The sequence below is a fragment of the Chionomys nivalis genome, chromosome 4, assembly GCF_950005125.1.
Source record: "Chionomys nivalis chromosome 4, mChiNiv1.1, whole genome shotgun sequence".
Lineage (NCBI taxonomy): Eukaryota > Metazoa > Chordata > Mammalia > Rodentia > Cricetidae > Chionomys > Chionomys nivalis.
Window position 1 is genome coordinate 26,638,787 of NC_080089.1, and position 17,457 is coordinate 26,656,243.

Here is a 17,457-nt window from a genome sequence, read left to right on the forward strand (position 1 = left end):
TAAGTGGGACATTTTACATGTAAACCATTATAATACACACGGAGTTTTTTGTAGGATTATGGTAATTAATTACTATTATACCTCTTCCTGTTTTTATAGAGCTTTTGTTTTGCTTTGTTTTGTTTTTTATTAATCACAGCCTAGCTTGTGAAATCTATCAAGAAGTGTATTTCAGGGGCTGAGGAGATGGCTCAGTTTATAAAGTGCTCATAAACACAAGGGCCTGATTGTGATCCCCAGAAACCACATTTTAAAAAGGCCAGGGGCTGGAGAGTTGGCTCAGTACTTATGAGCACTTTTCTAGAGGACCCAGGTTCAATTCTCAGTACCCACAGCTCACAACTGCTAGTAACTCCAGTTCTAGGAGATCTGATACCCTCTTTTGGCCTCTGCAGGCACCAGACACACGAGTGACATACATGCAGGCAAAATACCCATTGACCTAAAATACATTAGAATAAAAAATAATTAAGAAAGCCGAATCCCCTGGTCCATGCCCCTAATCCCAGTCCTGAGCATTCAGAGACCAGCAGATCCCTGGTGCTCCCTGGCCACCTGCCTAGCCTCTTTGGCAAACTCCAGGCCAGTGAGAAGCCCCATCTCGAGGGAAAGAAAGATGGTGCCTGAGAACACTCAAGGCTGTCTTCTGGCCTCCCCTGGGACTTATGGATATACATGTGTGCACACACACAAAGAACTGTGCTCTAGGTACTACACTGGGTCTCAGGAGGGGAAAGTTTGAAGTCCAGTTTATATAGCAAGATGGCTTATTTAACGTTTTCCAGAACTGACAGATGAGCTGCAAGCTCATTTCTCCATCAGCTCAAATAGCTCATCATGAAAACACTGACCTGTGGCTGTCATTAAAATACTCTGTCTTTAAAAGTGATTGTGTATTTTATAGTAGATATTTGTCATGGCTGTGGTTTGGTTTGGGGCTTTTTGTTTTTATTTTTGTGATATTGGTTCTTTAAAAATAGCTAGGAATTACAAGTAGGAACAAAACATTCCCCAGGCCACAAAGCAACACGCCAGGGAATATAATTTAGCAGCCTCCTTCTAACTATGAATAAAAAATCAAATAAGTCAGACAGCATTCTTTCCTGTTATCTAGTCTGTATTTTTAATTCAGTAAAGTTTTTTTAGAGCATGTGTATAATCAAAACTAAAATGTGTTAGGTTTTACTGATAATTTTGTGAATAAGTAGGTAACTATAAAATTCAAAGAGCGAATTTAAGTGGAAGACAATTTTATTATTACAGAGGGAAAATCATGTGTCTCAAGAAACTTGTGTTGGAGTTTATTTTTCCAAATGCTATTTTTAAACCTTCTAATATTTGTCTGTGAGTTTGTTGTTGTTTGTGATTTGGGGCATCTGTTTACTATGTAACCCATAGCGTGGACTCTTTCCTGCCATAGGTAAACTGTGTTTACAGCATGAAGACCTTGCAAAGAAAAGCATCCCAGCCCTTGTGCGAGAACTTGAAGTGTGTGAGGATGTGGCCGTCCGCAACAATGTCATCATTGTGATGTGTGATCTTTGTATCCGGTACACTGTCATGGTGGACAATTATATTCCCAATATTTCCATTTGTCTGAAGGATTCAGATCCATTTATCCGAAAGCAGACACTGATCTTGCTTACCAACCTCTTACAGGTATGTGTAGGAGTCGGGCTGCCCTTTTCTGCTTACCATGCCGGCTTAGGGAATATTCAGTTAACAATGGTATACTTGCTTTGTCATAGAATCAAAGACAATTATTGTCATTTCTGGTTTAGAATATCTTCTAGTGTTTGGTGCTACTGGCATATTTGCACAGCAGTCCTGTGAAGCAGTGTCATTCTGTCTGTAGATCTGCAGAGAGAAGTGCTTGGGGGTAGGCGGCTCCAGCCAAGTCCATGTGTTTCAGTCATGATGGCTCTTGCTTTAGAATGTAGATCGTATTTGGGATGCATTGCTACGAAAGTCCAGTGAACTGTTTCCAGTCTATCAAACATCTTGAGCTGTAGTGCTGAATAGAACATTTGATATTAGCCTGTAATGAGAAGGGAATATTTAATTTTTAAAAACGAGGTATTCACTAAGTTTTATATCTTTTCTATATACTCATAAGCTTATCTTCTCACGCATTATGTACCTTACAGAGGCACCAGTGGATTTGCCCATTAAAACTATGTTCTTTTTGTTATTTTTCACACACCATAGATTTGGTATGTTTTGGACCAAATACTCCTGTATATCTCTTTGAATGAACAAATGCTATGTGCTTTCAAAGAGGTTAGGTAGTAAACATTATCAAACTAGTTTCAGGTCCCCAATGGACCAGTAGCCAGCATAAAGAAAAGTCAGCAAATGACTGCACCTTGGTATGTCTGATGTTTACATATTAAAATTCATGCGAAACACACTGTCTTTATCCTTGTACAGGAAGAATATGTGAAATGGAAGGGCTGTCTCTTCTTTCGATTCGTCAGCACTCTGGTGGATCCACAACCGGACATTGCCAGGTAACCTTGCCTTCGCGTGTCAGACAGCTCAACAATTTACCGAATTTCTGGTGTGCACTGTCTTTTCAGGGTGGTCGGCAGTTGTTTGGGACTTAGTAGACTTTTAATAATTACCCGAAAACCTTAAAGTACTAGATGATAGCTCAGACCTTATATATGCTTAAAAGCAAAACAAATGGGAACTGAGCATACTGGTAACTAAACTCAGCTGACTCCACCACGTGTTGACATTGCCTGCTCTCACTAAGGAGTGGTAAAGAACACTCTGCCTTGTCATTAAACTGTATGATAGCGAAGGCCTTGGCTACTGACTCTTCAGTGGTTTCTAGACCAAAGAAGGTTAATTTTGACAAAGAGATCCAGTTTTGTTGTAAGGAAGAGAGTCTAGGAATTAAGAGTAAAAGCACAGTGTACAATGCAGTGTACAGATCACAAAGGCGCCTTGGAAATAGCGTTTGGTTTCTTGAGAATTGGAAGGAAGAGTGTGGCTTTGCCATTCCTTAATCCCTAACCTTGTATTTTTTTAATTTTTAAAGACTTAATTTTCAAGGGCTTTGGAAATGCTCTGATAGGAGTTGTTGCTCCAGATTGTGTTATATGAATAATTATTTTTAAAGCAAATCTTCATTTGGAAAACAAGATGCCGAATGCTACAACAAAAGCCACTGTGGCGGTGGAAGGTCTTTCCAGAGTTCATGAACTATAAATAGCTTATGGTAGTGGCTTCCTCTTCTAAATTTGGTCACCAATAATTTAGTCTGCTCTCCGTAGAAGAATTTCTGTTGAGTTCTTTGGGTTTAATTTTCAAAGGGGGAACATTTTACATAACAAAATAGCAGAAGGTTAACCTTCTAATTACTATTGTCTAGATCCAAAAGCAAAAAAGCTGGAGCCACCAGCTTCTTCTTTTATAGTTGGGAAAGGGATGAGATGACTGTGCCACTCCTACCTGATCTCAGTGTGCTCCCTAAGTGATACCAGGCCTGGACCCTTGTGACCAGCGGGCGCATAGTTACACCAGGCCTGGACCCTTGTGACCAGCAGGAGCATAGTCACACCAGGCCTGAACACTTGGGGCCAGCAGGAGCATAGTCACACCAGGCCTAAACACTTGTGGCCAGCAGTAGCATAGTCACACCAGGGCTGGACCCTTGTAACTAGAAGGCACATAGTCATACCAGGGCTAGACCCTTGTGACCAGCAGGCATATAGTCATACCAGGGCTGGACCCTTGTGACCAGTTGGCGCATAGTCATACCAGGGCTAGACCCTTGTGACCAGCAGGCATATAGTCATACCAGGGCTGGACCCTTGTGACCAGTTGGCGCATAGTTATACCAGGGCTGGACCCTTGTGACCAGCAGGCCCATAGTCACACTAGGGCTGGGCCCTTGTGACCAGGGGGCATATAGTCACACCAGGGCTGGACCGTTGTGACCAGCGGGCGCATAGTCATACCAGGGCTGGACCCTTGTGACCAGCGGGCGCATAGTCATACCAGGCCTGGACCCTTGTGACCAGCGGTTGCATAGTCACACCAGGACTGGACCCTTGTGACTAACAATCGCATAGTCACACCAGGGCTGGACCCTTGTGACCAGCAGTCACATAGTCACACCAGGGCTGGCAAAAGTGCTCAGAATGCTTTCAGGTGATGAACCTGAGACACAGTGGTATCTGTTTAAGCTGTATTTCCATCTTTTCTCTCATTTTTATCAGCTCCTATATAAGCATGTTTAAAAGAAGCAATAGATGCAGGGCAGTGGTGACGCACACCTTTAGTCGCAGCACTTGAGAGGCAGAGGCGGGCAGATCTGTGAGTTCGAGGTCAGCCTGATCTATAAAGAGAGTTCCAGAATAGCCAGAGCTGTTACACAGAGAAACCCTATCAAGAAAAACCAAAAAAGGAAAAAAGAAGCAATAGATGAATACAACCCAATTTAAACATTTCACAGTATACACACGTTAAAATATCACATGGTACCCCATAAATATGCACAATATATGTTTATTGGTTAAAAATAAGTTGAAAAGAATAAAGAAGAGCATTAGTCAGGGCATACCATTTACACAGAGGTGTAAATCCAGATCCTCAGAAGGAAGTCTGGGGGATAAAGAGATGCTGTACACTGTGGTGAGACGGTCAGCAATCGACATTTTGATATTCTGTCCTTAAATCTCTCACTAAAATATTTTTATTACATCTTATTTATTTACTGATTATACATGTCTGTGTGTGGCATATCTATGGCACAGCACGCTTGTGGAGGTCACACGGTTTGCATGAGTCAGCTCCAGTGATCAGCCTCAGGTCGTCAGGTTGCCCTCTTACCCGCTGGCCATCTCACCAACCCTAAATCTTCCAGTTTTATCTCTACTTTCTGGATTTATTTAAACCATCATCCAAATGTGGACAGGAGTTTCTTTTTTCAGAGTAGTTGATAACTACATAGCTAGGCCAGTGCCAGCAGCCTATTGGCTGATAGAAAGTGGATTAGTTTCTCCATGTGTTTCTGCCGAGTCAGAAGTTACAGAGGCAGGGCCTATTGAATGTATTTTTGGTCCAGTTGGATTTCCTGAAGATTTTGGTGTGAGGAAGGAAAATAGAGGATGGACTTTGAATCCAGGGCCTTGTACATGTTATGTAAATGTTCTACCACTGAGCTACATCCTCACACTTCTTTAACAGGGTCATAAAAAACCATTATTTTCGGGATCCAAAATTATATGGTATATTCTCTTCTCTCACCACTAGGTGGCATCCTTGTCATCCCATAGTCACAGGGCGATACCCAAGTAATAAGCAGCCAATTGCTGCAAAAATAAATTCAAAGTACCACTGAGAAAGAAAAGAGAGGAAAAACAAAAGTGACTTGCATTGGGTGAAAAAGAAATTTCACTCTGCAGAGAGCTCAGTGAAGTTGCAAAACAAATGAACTGGGGTAGGGAGTCCAAACAGCTGGAAGGAGGACAAGGGGCGTACAGAAAAAGCTCTTTGATCCAGTGCAGTGACATAGCCCACAGCAAGGACACAGAGTGGTGACATGGAATGTGGGGGGACTGTGGATAAAGACAGCTAGAAAATGGCAGGTGAGGATGACTATATGAACAAGAAGACACTGCATCATGATTTGGGATGGAGAAAAAAATAAGATTCCAAGCTAACAGAAAATAGACAGATAGTAGAGGCTGCCCTGCTCTACTATCAAGAACCAGATAGATAGTAGAGTGGTGTATCTGTTGCTATAACCACTTGCCTCCTCTGCCAGTCCTTGCCTTCACTTTCCTTGGGTCTACATTTAAAATTATTTTTAACTTTTCAGCAGACCAACAAGAAAGTTAGATCCTTTTCTCCTGTATATCAAGCCTGAAACTTGGTGCTCTAATAAAGCCCTGTAGATGCAGCATCGGGATTGGATGCCATGCATTGACTGTGATAAGATTTCAGCTTCTCCTAATGAAAACCTCAGTGGCAGCTTTCATCCCTGAACATGCAGTCCTGCGAGGGTTTATGTGGCAGTGAAATATATGTGCATAGCTTCTAGTCGGGTACAGACTAGGGTGTCATCATCAGTTACCTCTGCTGATGTGCGTTCCCAGCCTAAATCTGTCCTGGGATCAGGTTAAAGCAACCCCGCTCTCCTGGTGAGTTCAGGTCTGAGAAGAAGCGGGTAAATATGAGAACCACTGTGCTGTAGTGGATTGACCATAGAGCAGACCACAAATCCCTATTCTTTATTTCCTTTGGATATTCGTTGTTTAAGGATTTCTCCCATTCTGGTCACAGACGGTTTACCACAGTAACTTTTGTTCTGAAAGAACTCTATCTGATGTTGTCAAATTTGCCTTTCAAATGTAGATTTCTAAACAGTGCAGTCTGTAAAGAATATATGCAAGCAATGCCGGACTTGGTAGCTTAGATTTATAATCCTGGCACTCAGGAGGTAGAAATAAGATTAGGAGTTCAACAGTGTGGCAAGACCATGGTGAACCTGGGCTACTTGAGACTCTGTCCTATTGGGAACTCATAAGTAAAACAAGTGCTTTAAGTAGGTCTAAAATGAAATTTCCTCAGGAGCTTCTTTTATTGTATAAAATTGTGTTTGTTTCTGTATTTGAAGATCACCCAGACAGAACCAGGATCCCTCTAATTCCTTCCTGTAGCCTTAGCTTCTAACCCATCTCCACTCTTCTGTGATACCCACCAACCTGTACAAGCACTCTACCAGGGACCCCACAGCCACCACCCTTAGCTAGGACACAGAGTAGGCTACAGCAACCAAAGAATAAAACACCCGCCCACACCCTACAAAGACAAGACCAGATGTCTATACAGCAAACACTTCAGTCTGTCTCCGATGCCTAGATCCCAGTGAAGAAGCATAAACATGAACAAGACAGTATGCCTCCTCCAGAAGCCAGCAGCCCTATTGCAGTAAGCCCTGAGAAAAGCAATAAAGAGGATCTGAATAACTGCCTCGGTGAATACCATGAAAACACATACAGCTGAATGAAATAGTGAAAACAATTCAAGTCGTGGAAATAGAAATTAACAAAGAAATAGAATCACTAAAGAAAACTCAAAGTGAAACAGAACTGGAAATGAAAACCTCAGGATGTCAAACAAAAGCTTCAGAGGTAAGCCTCACCAATAGATTAAAAGACATGAAAGAGAGAATCCCAGGTCTTAAAGACAAGGTAGAAGAAATTGATATGTCAGTCAAAGAAAATGTTATATCTGGGAAAAAAAAAAATCCAGGTACAAAACATCCAGGAAGTCTAGGACGTTACAAAAAGACAAAATCTGTGAATACTGGGAATAGAGGCAGTTGAAGAAACTCAAATCAGAAGCACAGAAAATATTTTTAACAAAATTAAAAACGAAATTTCTCCAGCCTAAAGAAGGAGGTACCTATCCAGATACAAGAAGCATACAGAACAACAAATAGATTGTACTAGAAAAGAAATTCTCCCCAACACATGATAAAACACTAAATGTATAAAACAAGAAATTATGTAAGTTCAAGGGGAAAGGCCAAGTCACATATATAATGATGGTCATATTAGAATAACACCTGCTTTTTCAATGGAAACTCTAATGGCCCAAAGGGCCTGGATGGCTGTTCCACAAACTAAGAGACCCCAGACTCCAGTTCAGACTTCAATACTCTGAAAACCACTAGTCACAACAAACAGGGAAAGAAAACATTCCACAATTAAAAAAAAATTAAGAAATGTATGTTCACCAGTCCAGTCTACAGAAGGCACTAGAAGGAAAACTTCAGTCTGAAGAGAAGTACACCACAGAGGACACAATCAACAAATAATCCCAGAACAGAAAATCAGAAGGGGGGTGGGGAAGCTCATGCTGCAACAACAGTGAACAGAAATCAGTAAAAACTGTTCACCGGCAACTCTGGTAATGGTCTCAGTTCCCCAGATAAAAAGGCACAGACTAACAGGATGAATGTATTTTTCTGCTGTATCAAAAAGCACACCTCATCATCAAAAACCAACATTGCCTCAGGGTAAAAGGATGGAAAAGATTATTTCAAGTAAATGGAACCAAGAAGCAAACTAGTATGGCTATTTTAATATCTGACAAAATAGACTTCAATTAAAACTAATTAAAAGAGGTAGGGAAGGATACTACATAGGTCATTAAAAGAAAACTCCACCAAGAGAATATTGCAATTCTAAACATCTGTATACCACGTGTAAGAGCACCCAAGCTCATAAATAAACACTACTACTACAATGAAAATTACATATTGACCTTAACACAGTGATCATGGATGACTTTAATACCCATTCTCTTCAAGAAATAGGTCATCCAGATAAAAAACTAAAGGGAGGAGGAGCACTGGAGTTACACAACATCATAAGTCTAAAGTGACCTGGCAGATATTTACAAAGCATTTCACCGAAATACTAAAAAGTAAACTTCTTTTTCAGCAGCTCATACAACCTTCTCCAAAATTGACCACACATTAGGATACAGAGCAAGTCTGTCTCAACAGATAGAAAAGTGGAATAACACCCCACTCCTCTCTGACCACCATGGATCAAAACTTGACATCAACAACAGAAATAGCAGAAAATATACAAACTGAAGGATACTGAAAATTGGACCAAGAAATCAGGAAGGAAATTACAAACCTTTAGAACTGAGTGAAAATGAGAACACAATACACCCAAACCTATGGCACGTAATGGAGGCAGTTCTAAAAGGCAAGTGCATAGCACTACATGCCTGCATAAAACTGGAGAGATTTACAACTTGACAACAAACCTGAAAACTCTAGGGGAACAAAGAAAGAAAGAAAAAAGAAATACCCAAAAACAGTGAGTGGGGAGAAATGATTAAACACAGTCCCGAGTTTCAGGGCAGAATCAATAAAATAGAAACAAAATATAGCAGCAACAAAATCAGTGAAATGGAGAGTTGGTTCTTTGAGAAAATAACAAGACTGATAAACCCTTAGCCAAATTAACTAAAAGATGGCGATAAGAGATCCACATGAGTAAAATTAGAGATGAACAGGAAAGTATGACAGCAGACACCGAAGAAAGCCAGAGAATAAGGACATATTTTAACAACCTTTCCACCACACTGGAAAATCTAAAAGAAATGAATCGGTTTCTTGATATGTATGGCCTAAATCAAGATGAAATAATAAACAGACCCATGAGCCCTAGTGATATAGCAGTAATTTAAAAATCTCCCAACACAAGCCCAGAGCCAGCTGGATTCCGTTCAGAATTCACCAGACCATCAAAGAACAACTAATGCCAGTACTCCTCAAATTACTCTACAAAATAGAAACTGAAAGAACCCTGCCTAATTTTAGCCACTATTACCCTGATACTTGTGTATGTATGTGTGTGTGTATGTGTGTATGCATAAAGTATCAATAAAATACTTGCAAACCAAATTCAAGAAGATGTAAAAAAAATTTACCATGATCAAGTTGGCTTCAACCCAGAGATGCAGGGTTCAAAATATATGTCAATAAACATAACCCACCACATAAACAGACTGAAAGACAAAAATCCATATGATCATCTCATTTGCTAAAGAAAAAGCCTTGATAAAGTTCAGTATCCCTTCATGATAAAACTCCAGGAGAGACTAGGAATACTAGGGACGTAGCTAACATAATCAAGACAGTTTATAGCAAGCAACAGCCAGTATCATCCTAAACAGAGAGAAACTGAACATTTCCAGTAAAGTCAGGAACAATAGAAGAGGTTGTCTGTTCTCTCCATCCCTATTCAATATAGTATTGGAGATCTTAGCTAGAGCAATAAAACAGCTGTAGGAGATCAAGGGATACAAATAGGAAAGGAAGAAGTCAAAGTATCCTTACTTACAAATATGATTTTTTACATAAAAGTCCTCAGGCTCCACTGGGAAACTTCTACAGCTGATAAACACCTTCCACGAAGTATTAGGATATAAAATTAACAAACAAGAATCAGTAGCCGCCCTATTTACAAATGACAAACAGACTGAGAAAGAAAGCAAGGAAGTAGTATCTTTTATAATAGCCTCAACCAAACAAGTTAAAAACTTGCATAATCAAAACTTTATAAGAGGGGGCTGGAGAGATGGCTCAGAGGTTAAGAGCACTGCCTGCTCTTCCAGAGGTCCTGAGTTCAATTCCCAGCAACCACATGGTGGCTCACAACCATCTATAATGAGATCTGGTGACATACATGCATACAGAACACTATATACATAATAAATAAATAAATCTTTTTTAAAAACTTTATAAGACATTGAAGAAAAAAATTGGAGAAGACATCAGAAAGTTGGAAAGATCTCACGTGCTTTCATGAATCAGTAATATTAATGTGAAAATGGCCATCTTACTAAAATCAGTCTACAGATTCAATGAAATCCCCTTCAAAATTCCAAGACAAGTCTTCAGAGAAATTAAAACAAACAAACAAACAAAGAAAAAACATTCACCATCATATGGAAACACAAGAAAGTTAGGACAGGCTCAATCTTGAATAATGAAAGAACTGTGGTGGTATCTCCATCCCAGATTTCAAATTGTATCACAGAGCTATAGGAATGAATGAATGAATGAATGAATGAATGAGCATGGTGTTGGCTTAAAAACAAACACATCAGTCAGTGGAACTGAATTGAAGACAAAATTCCACATACTTAGTTAATTAAATACCTAATTTTTGATCAAGAAGCCAGAAATACCAACTGGAAAAAAGACTATAATCAACATATGGTGCCATTGAACCTGCATGGCTTCATATAAAAGAATGAAGTAGATCATGAGTGTCTAACCTTGCACAAAAAACTCAACTCCGAATACATCAAGGTCTCAACACAAACCCAAATGCCCCAAATCTGATAGATGAGAAAGTGGGTAATGGACTTGAACTCATTGACACAGGAAAGGACTTTCTGAATAGGACATAAGCATTAAGACTAACGATAAATGTCACTCTTTGAAGCCAAAAAGCTTTCTCATGGGAAAGGATACATCATTCAAGCAAAATGACAGCCTAACGAATGGGAGGAAATTTTTACAAATTATACATTTGACAGTTAGTGTCTAGAATATACAAAGAACCAAAGAAATTGAACATCTCCAAAAATCTCACGTTTAAAATGGAGTACAAACAAATCAAGAAAGTTATCAAAAGATAAAACACAAATGGGCGGAGAAACACTTAAAGAACTGTTCAAAATTCTTAGCCATCAGAGAAATGCAAGTTAGAATTGCTTTGCGATTTCGTCTTTCCCCAGTCAGAATGGCCAAGGTCAAATGACAGCTCGTGCTATTTGAGGATGGGGGAGGAGGGAATACTTACTCATTGCTGATGGGAGTGCCAACTAGTGTAACCACTATGAAAATCAATAATGGAGGTTCCTTGGGAAACTGAGAATTGTCTTACTTCAGGATCCAGCAAGACCTTCCTTAGACATATACCCAAAAGGCTATGGAGATACTTACTCACCCATGTTCATTGCTGCTCTGTTTCTAATAGCCAAAAATTGGAAACACCCTAGATGTCCATCAAGTGATGACTCAGTAATGAAACTGGTACATTTTCACAATGGAATATTATTCAGCTCTTGAGAAAAATAAAATTATGAATTTGACAGATAAGTGGGTGCTAGAAGGAATCATCCTGAGTGAGGTAACTCGGACCCAGAAAGACAAATATAGCATGTTACCTCTTACATACGGTTGTTAACTTTTGAGCTTTCAGTATGTTTGCTACCACCTGAAGAGGCACAGAGGTTAGGATGGCAAGGGAGTGGGGATGCGGGCATTTCCAGAGAATGGGGGAATAGAGTGTAGTATTGTGGAGAGAGTGTCTGTGTCAGTCTTATTTTTGCCTTGAAGTTATCCGTGAGTTCTGACTCTTGCAAATTAGAATAGGAAGATTAAGTGGGGAGGGGCATGAGCGAGTAGGGATAAAGGAAGGAATGTGAGGGGGGACAGCTAACACTAAAGACCTTTTGAAAAGCTATATGGAAACCTATTATTGTAGAAGCTTCCTACAGTATATTTATATAGGAAAGGAAATGGAGTCACCACCTTATGGGGGAGACAATGCCCAAACTAGATACCTTATGCGTAGCAAAACCTCCAGTTCAGGAATGGATTATATCTTGTTGAGTCATTGGTTTAAAGGGATCCCTTGCGCTTCCTCAAGCATCACAAACTATTGCCAAGGCTCTTGGTTGCTCTTCACATCCTAATGGTAAGACCCTACTGCTGAGGACACTGAGCATTGTGGCACTGAGCATGGAAAAATCCAGCTGGTACCAAACTAGAAGCTTCACTTCTGCCGGCCCACATTCATGGTACTGGAAGGTACTTTGCATGTACCAGAGGAGAGAAGTGATCAATATTATTCAGCTATGAACTCTATAACCTACAGCAACCTACTGGTGCAATAGTGGCACAAATGTTTTGGGAGTAGCTATCCACTTAAAACAAACAAACAAACAAACAAACTATATTTAAGGCCCACTGCATGAGATGGACCCCATACCTGACACTGCTAAGGTAGCCAAGAACCTGAGACTAGTTAGGTAATGAGCTTAACGGAAAACCTAATGCTGTTATTCTGCTAAAGGAAGACAGGAATAAGGTGACTGTACGTAGTGCTATACCCATGGATTATGCCTCCCAATGCCCTCATCAGAGGGCAAGTAGATGGTGATGAACACAGAGACCCACAACTAGACACTGTGCAGAGAGTTAGAGACTTTGGAATACTCAGTGCTAATTGGGATAACGTCATCGCATCCCGGTCCCCTCAAGGCTCAGGGCACTATGTGGAAGAGGAGGAGAAAAATTGCAGGAGCCAGAGGTCGTGGATGACGTCAAGGACACAGTCACAGGACTAACGCATATCTGACTGAACTCACAGACACTGTAACCACATGCACAAGAACTGCCTAGCTTCAAGTCTGTCAGAATCCCAGCACTGAAAGGGGAAGTGAACACAAAGTCCCAGGCCTAACCGTTCATCACTTGGCAATTGACACCTGTTGGGAGAGGGAAACTCGGTTTTCTCCAGTGGGGTGTCACTGGGTGTATCAGCTGCACGCCAGGGCGGCCCGTGGTCAGGAGTAGTTGGCCTATAGAAAAGAAACTCCGTGTTTTGTTTTGTGGGCTTTTTGTTTCATTTCTGTTCATTGTTGTTGTATTGTCTTACAGTTTTTTAGAGAGGCAGGAGAAATAACTTGAAGTTTGATTTTTGGTTGCCCAGGATGTAAGGAGGATCTGGAGGAGCTGGGAGAGGGGAATAACTGATCAAAATATATTGTTTGAAAAAAAAAAATATGTTGTACTTGTCACAATTTAAAAAAAAATTAATAATAAAGGTTATCCTGATCCCTTATTTCCTAGGTAGTGCATGGTTGTCCTCTGCAGAACTTTTAAAGACTACGCTCTTTAACATCATGGTTTCTGAACTCCCTGTTCTGAATTTTAATTGATATGCACGATTCAAACTAGCTTGCTTCTCAGCCTGAGAAATACGCTAGGAGAAGTCAATCTTCAGCAAAGTCCTGATGCTTTCCAAAGCCAAACATGGCAATCATCCTTGTCTCTGCTCTCCAGGAGGGAGCTGGCTGGTGTTCCTGGGTAGGTGGGAATCATGGCTGAGCTATATACAGTGAAATGAAAGCTCGGTTCTTGATGAAGTGAATCTTAGCAAACCTCACCTCACCCGGGTTGGCCCCTTGGCAAGTCTTGGTGTTTGCTCACTCGCTGTAGTGATAACATAGAGAGCGTCAGGTGGGCTACATTTGGGAAACACTGGAAGTTTGTATTTTGTTTTGGTGTGGTCTAAGTGGCGTTTGTGAAATGAGTAGCATTGTATACAGGTATGCCAAAAGGCTTCCAAGTTTGGAGCTGCGGGTGCCCTGGACTTCTTGGTGATTCCAAAGCTCGGTGGCGGTCATTCACTCTCTGGAGACTACTTGCCTTCCTAGCAAAGGTGGAAGCTCTTATTCTCACCATTCTTATGAATAGTTTGAGGTGTTAAAATGGGGTTTTGCTCATTATCATGGCCAATAACTTGAAGATGCAGTCTGAAGGCCACATGTTCATTTCCAGGTAATCTTATCATTATGTTAGGCATGAGGACCGAGGCCTCTGCTTAAAGGAGTTTTAGGAAAGTTGGTTGTTTTTTGTATTAGAAGTATAGCTGGTAGTGCCTCTTGCTTTGAGTTTTGAAGTAAAAGCTGATACAGCAGAGTGGAGAGATGGTTCAGCTGTTAAGAATACGGCTCTTGCAGAGGCCGCAGTTCTGTTCCTCATCAGCTGCCTCACAACCTGAAACTCCAGTTCCAGAGGATTTGAAACCCTTTCCTGGCCTTCACAAACTGGGCGCCTGCAACATATGGACATACACATACCCCTACACACACTGTCATACACATAATTAAAAGTAATAAATCTTAGCAATAAACAAAACTTGATAGAGAAAGCATTTATGTAGCCCTTAACTTTGAAATGAACTATTGAGCAGGACGGACAAAACAAGCAGCATTCCTGGCTCTCTTGGAGCCGATGAGGCTGTTTGTTGGATATGTTTCAGATGCTGTGCTTTTTTGTTTGGCCGAGTTCTTCGTGTATCTGTAGAGTGATAGTGAGTACTAAGTGGGTCTCCTTTCTCCTCTCTTTTGCAGCCTTGGGGAGTTTTGCCTTGCTCACCTGTTGCTGAAGAGGAACCCCACCATGTTTTTCCAGCACTTCATTGAGTGTATATTCCACTTCAACAGCTATGAGAAACATGGGCAGTACAACAAGTTTTCCCAGTCAGAGAGGTGAGTGAGAAGCTGAGGCCATCATGCCTGCATGTCCTGGTAGGAGCTGTTGTGGTGGCCGTATCATGCAGAGGTTGGACACTGACACTGACCTGATGTCTACTGCATTGGTCATTAGTTTCGTTGGCACGATGACAAGAGAAAGTTTATCCTGATGATGTCCTCCTAAGGATAGTCTGTGATGACACTGGAACCTCACAGTGTCTGTGGCACACAGCCTTGAGGGTGCTGTATTTAATCTTTGTCACCTATACCTATGCACTGCAATCATGACTGCCCTGTTCTGCCACAGAGGGAAGCGGCTGTTTTTGCTAAAGGGAAAGACAAACAAGGAGAAGCGAATGAGAATCTACAAGTTTCTTCTTGAGCACTTCACAGATGAGCAGCGATTCAATGTCACTTCCAAAATCTGCCTTAATATTTTGGGTATGTCTGGTGTGTTCGGGGTAAATGTGTTCCTGGAATGCTGCTAGCACAGCAGTATGGAAGACACGTCTTTGTCCTCCTTAGCATCAATTCTGTCTCATAGGACCCCCCTCCAACTCCCCATCACCAGTCAGCCCAGACTTGCCCTAGTTCTATGAATTCCCTTTCCCCTCTGGGCTAAGGGTTTCTCTGAAACTGGTCCCCCGTGCTCTCTTCAGCATGTTTCACTGATGGCGTCTTGCCCCTGGACATGGAGGCCAGCGAGTTGCTCTCAGATACCTTTGACGTCCTCAGCTCAAAGGAGATCAAGCTATTGGCAATGAGAGTTCAGGCATCCAAGGACCTCCTGGAGGAAGATGACATGGCTCTGGCAAATGTGGTCATGCAGGAAGCCCAGATGAAGATTATCTCACAGGTGTGTGCCCACTCTGCTGCTCCAGTGTGGGATGTGTACCTGAGTCCTGGAGCCATTCTTATCGGTGGCTTTCTGGGTGGTTGTGATTCTGAAGTCTCTACCTCTAGCTACTGCTCCTTCCGTGGGTCTGAATGTGTGCCTACTTGCCTGTCTGTGTGTGCCGTGGTGTCTCAGATTTACTGTCAGAATTAAATTAATCATTTCTCCTTGCTTGCTTTCTTCTCCCAGTCTTTTGTAGAGAGTGGAACAATTATATACCACAGGTTCCTTTTTAGAGAATCTCCTACATCCAAAGGCAGAAGAGGAGTTTGGCGTGTCAAGAATGTGTTTAGATTGACCAAGAGTGTCAAATTAGAAATTCAGTGACCAGGAAGGCAGGGTTGCCACAGCCCTCAGCAGGCTCCATGGTCTTTGTACCTAGGTTGAATGTCCAGTTTGTATTTCCTACCTGACCCCTGAAGTCTTTTGATCCCCAAAGATTTTTATTACGTTCAGTTTCCCAGAAGATCCTGTCTGTTTTACTTGCATGCCTGTCTATTTTGCTTTTCCAGTGTTGTTTCTTTAAGCCTGTGCTATTTGCTGTCAGCACCTTTCCTGTCTCTGGTTTTTCTCTTTGCAGGACATGTACCGCTCTGCTACCGAAACAGTCTTTCTTAAGCGTAATTATTCGCCACAAAAATATATTGAAAATGACTGTTGAGACAGCAAGGAACTTCTGAGGGCGGGGTGGGTTGTAGACGATCTGTGCTGTTGAACACTTAGCACTTCGTGAATGCTCGTGGAACTTTTCTCTTAAAATTGTAAGCATGGGGGTTGGAAAGAGGGCTCGTCAGTTAGGAGTACTTGCTGCTCATTCCCTGCACTTGCTGGTAACTCACAATGGCCTTAACTCGGGTTCTGATTTCTGTGGGCTCCTGTGTGCGTGTGCTACATACACATGAACTCAGGCACACATACATACACAAAATAAATATTTCCTTTTTAAAAAAAAATCAGTAAATGCATCAGATGTTAAGCTACCTTGGTGTTATTCTGTCACCTTCTGTATAAAATCTGGATTATTCTCAAAGACATGGAAAACTGTCTGCCCTCACCTTATTCCTTCCCTTTCTCAGAACCTGAGATGTGTTCTGTTCTGTGCCTTTGACACTAGCTGCACACAACTACTGTTGGTCCATCCCAGTCCCCACACAGCTCAAGCGTCATCATAAGAATCAGCCTATATTTATTTATTTATTTAAGATTTCTGCCTTCTCCCCACCACCACCTCCCAATTCCCTCCCCCTCCCCCATCAAGTCTCCCTCCCTCATCATCCCTAAGAGTAATCCGGGTTCCCTGCCCTGTGGGAAGTCCAAGGACCACCCACCTCCATCCAGGTCTAGTAAGGTGAGCATCCAAACTGCCTAGGCTCCCACAAAGCCAGTACGTGCAGTAGGATCAAAAACCCATTGCCATTGTTCTTGAGTTCTCAGTAGTCCTCATTGTCCGCTATGTTCAGCGAGTCCGGTTTTATCCCATGCTTTTTCAGACCCAGGCCAGCTGGCCTTGGTGAGTTCCTGATAGAACAACCCCATTGTCTCAGTGTGTGGGTGCACCCCTCGCGGTCCTGAGTTCCTTGTTCGTGCTCTGTCTCCTGCTCTTGATTTGGACCTTGAGATTTCAGTCCGGTGCTCCAATGTGGGTCTTTGTCTCTGTAAAACAGAGCTTTGAAGATAGGCTTCCCTATATATGTTCAAATCCCAATCTGATCACTTGGGAGCTGTGAGATGTTACATGACAT

The 17,457-nt window shown here is 41.7% G+C and overlaps 1 protein-coding gene across 3 annotated transcripts in view; it reads left to right on the forward strand.

The window, feature by feature from the left end:
* Nucleotides 1–17,457, forward strand: part of Ncapd3 (non-SMC condensin II complex subunit D3) — an 81,355-nt gene that overhangs the window by 53,328 nt on the left and 10,570 nt on the right. For all 3 annotated transcript variants that reach the window (XM_057766388.1, XM_057766389.1, XM_057766390.1), the window contains 5 exons: nt 1,421–1,659; nt 2,431–2,510; nt 14,698–14,835; nt 15,128–15,261; nt 15,480–15,676. In XM_057766388.1, the coding sequence (XP_057622371.1) occupies nt 1,421–1,659; nt 2,431–2,510; nt 14,698–14,835; nt 15,128–15,261; nt 15,480–15,676 (788 nt within the window). The remainder of the gene's footprint in view (nt 1–1,420; nt 1,660–2,430; nt 2,511–14,697; nt 14,836–15,127; nt 15,262–15,479; nt 15,677–17,457) is intronic.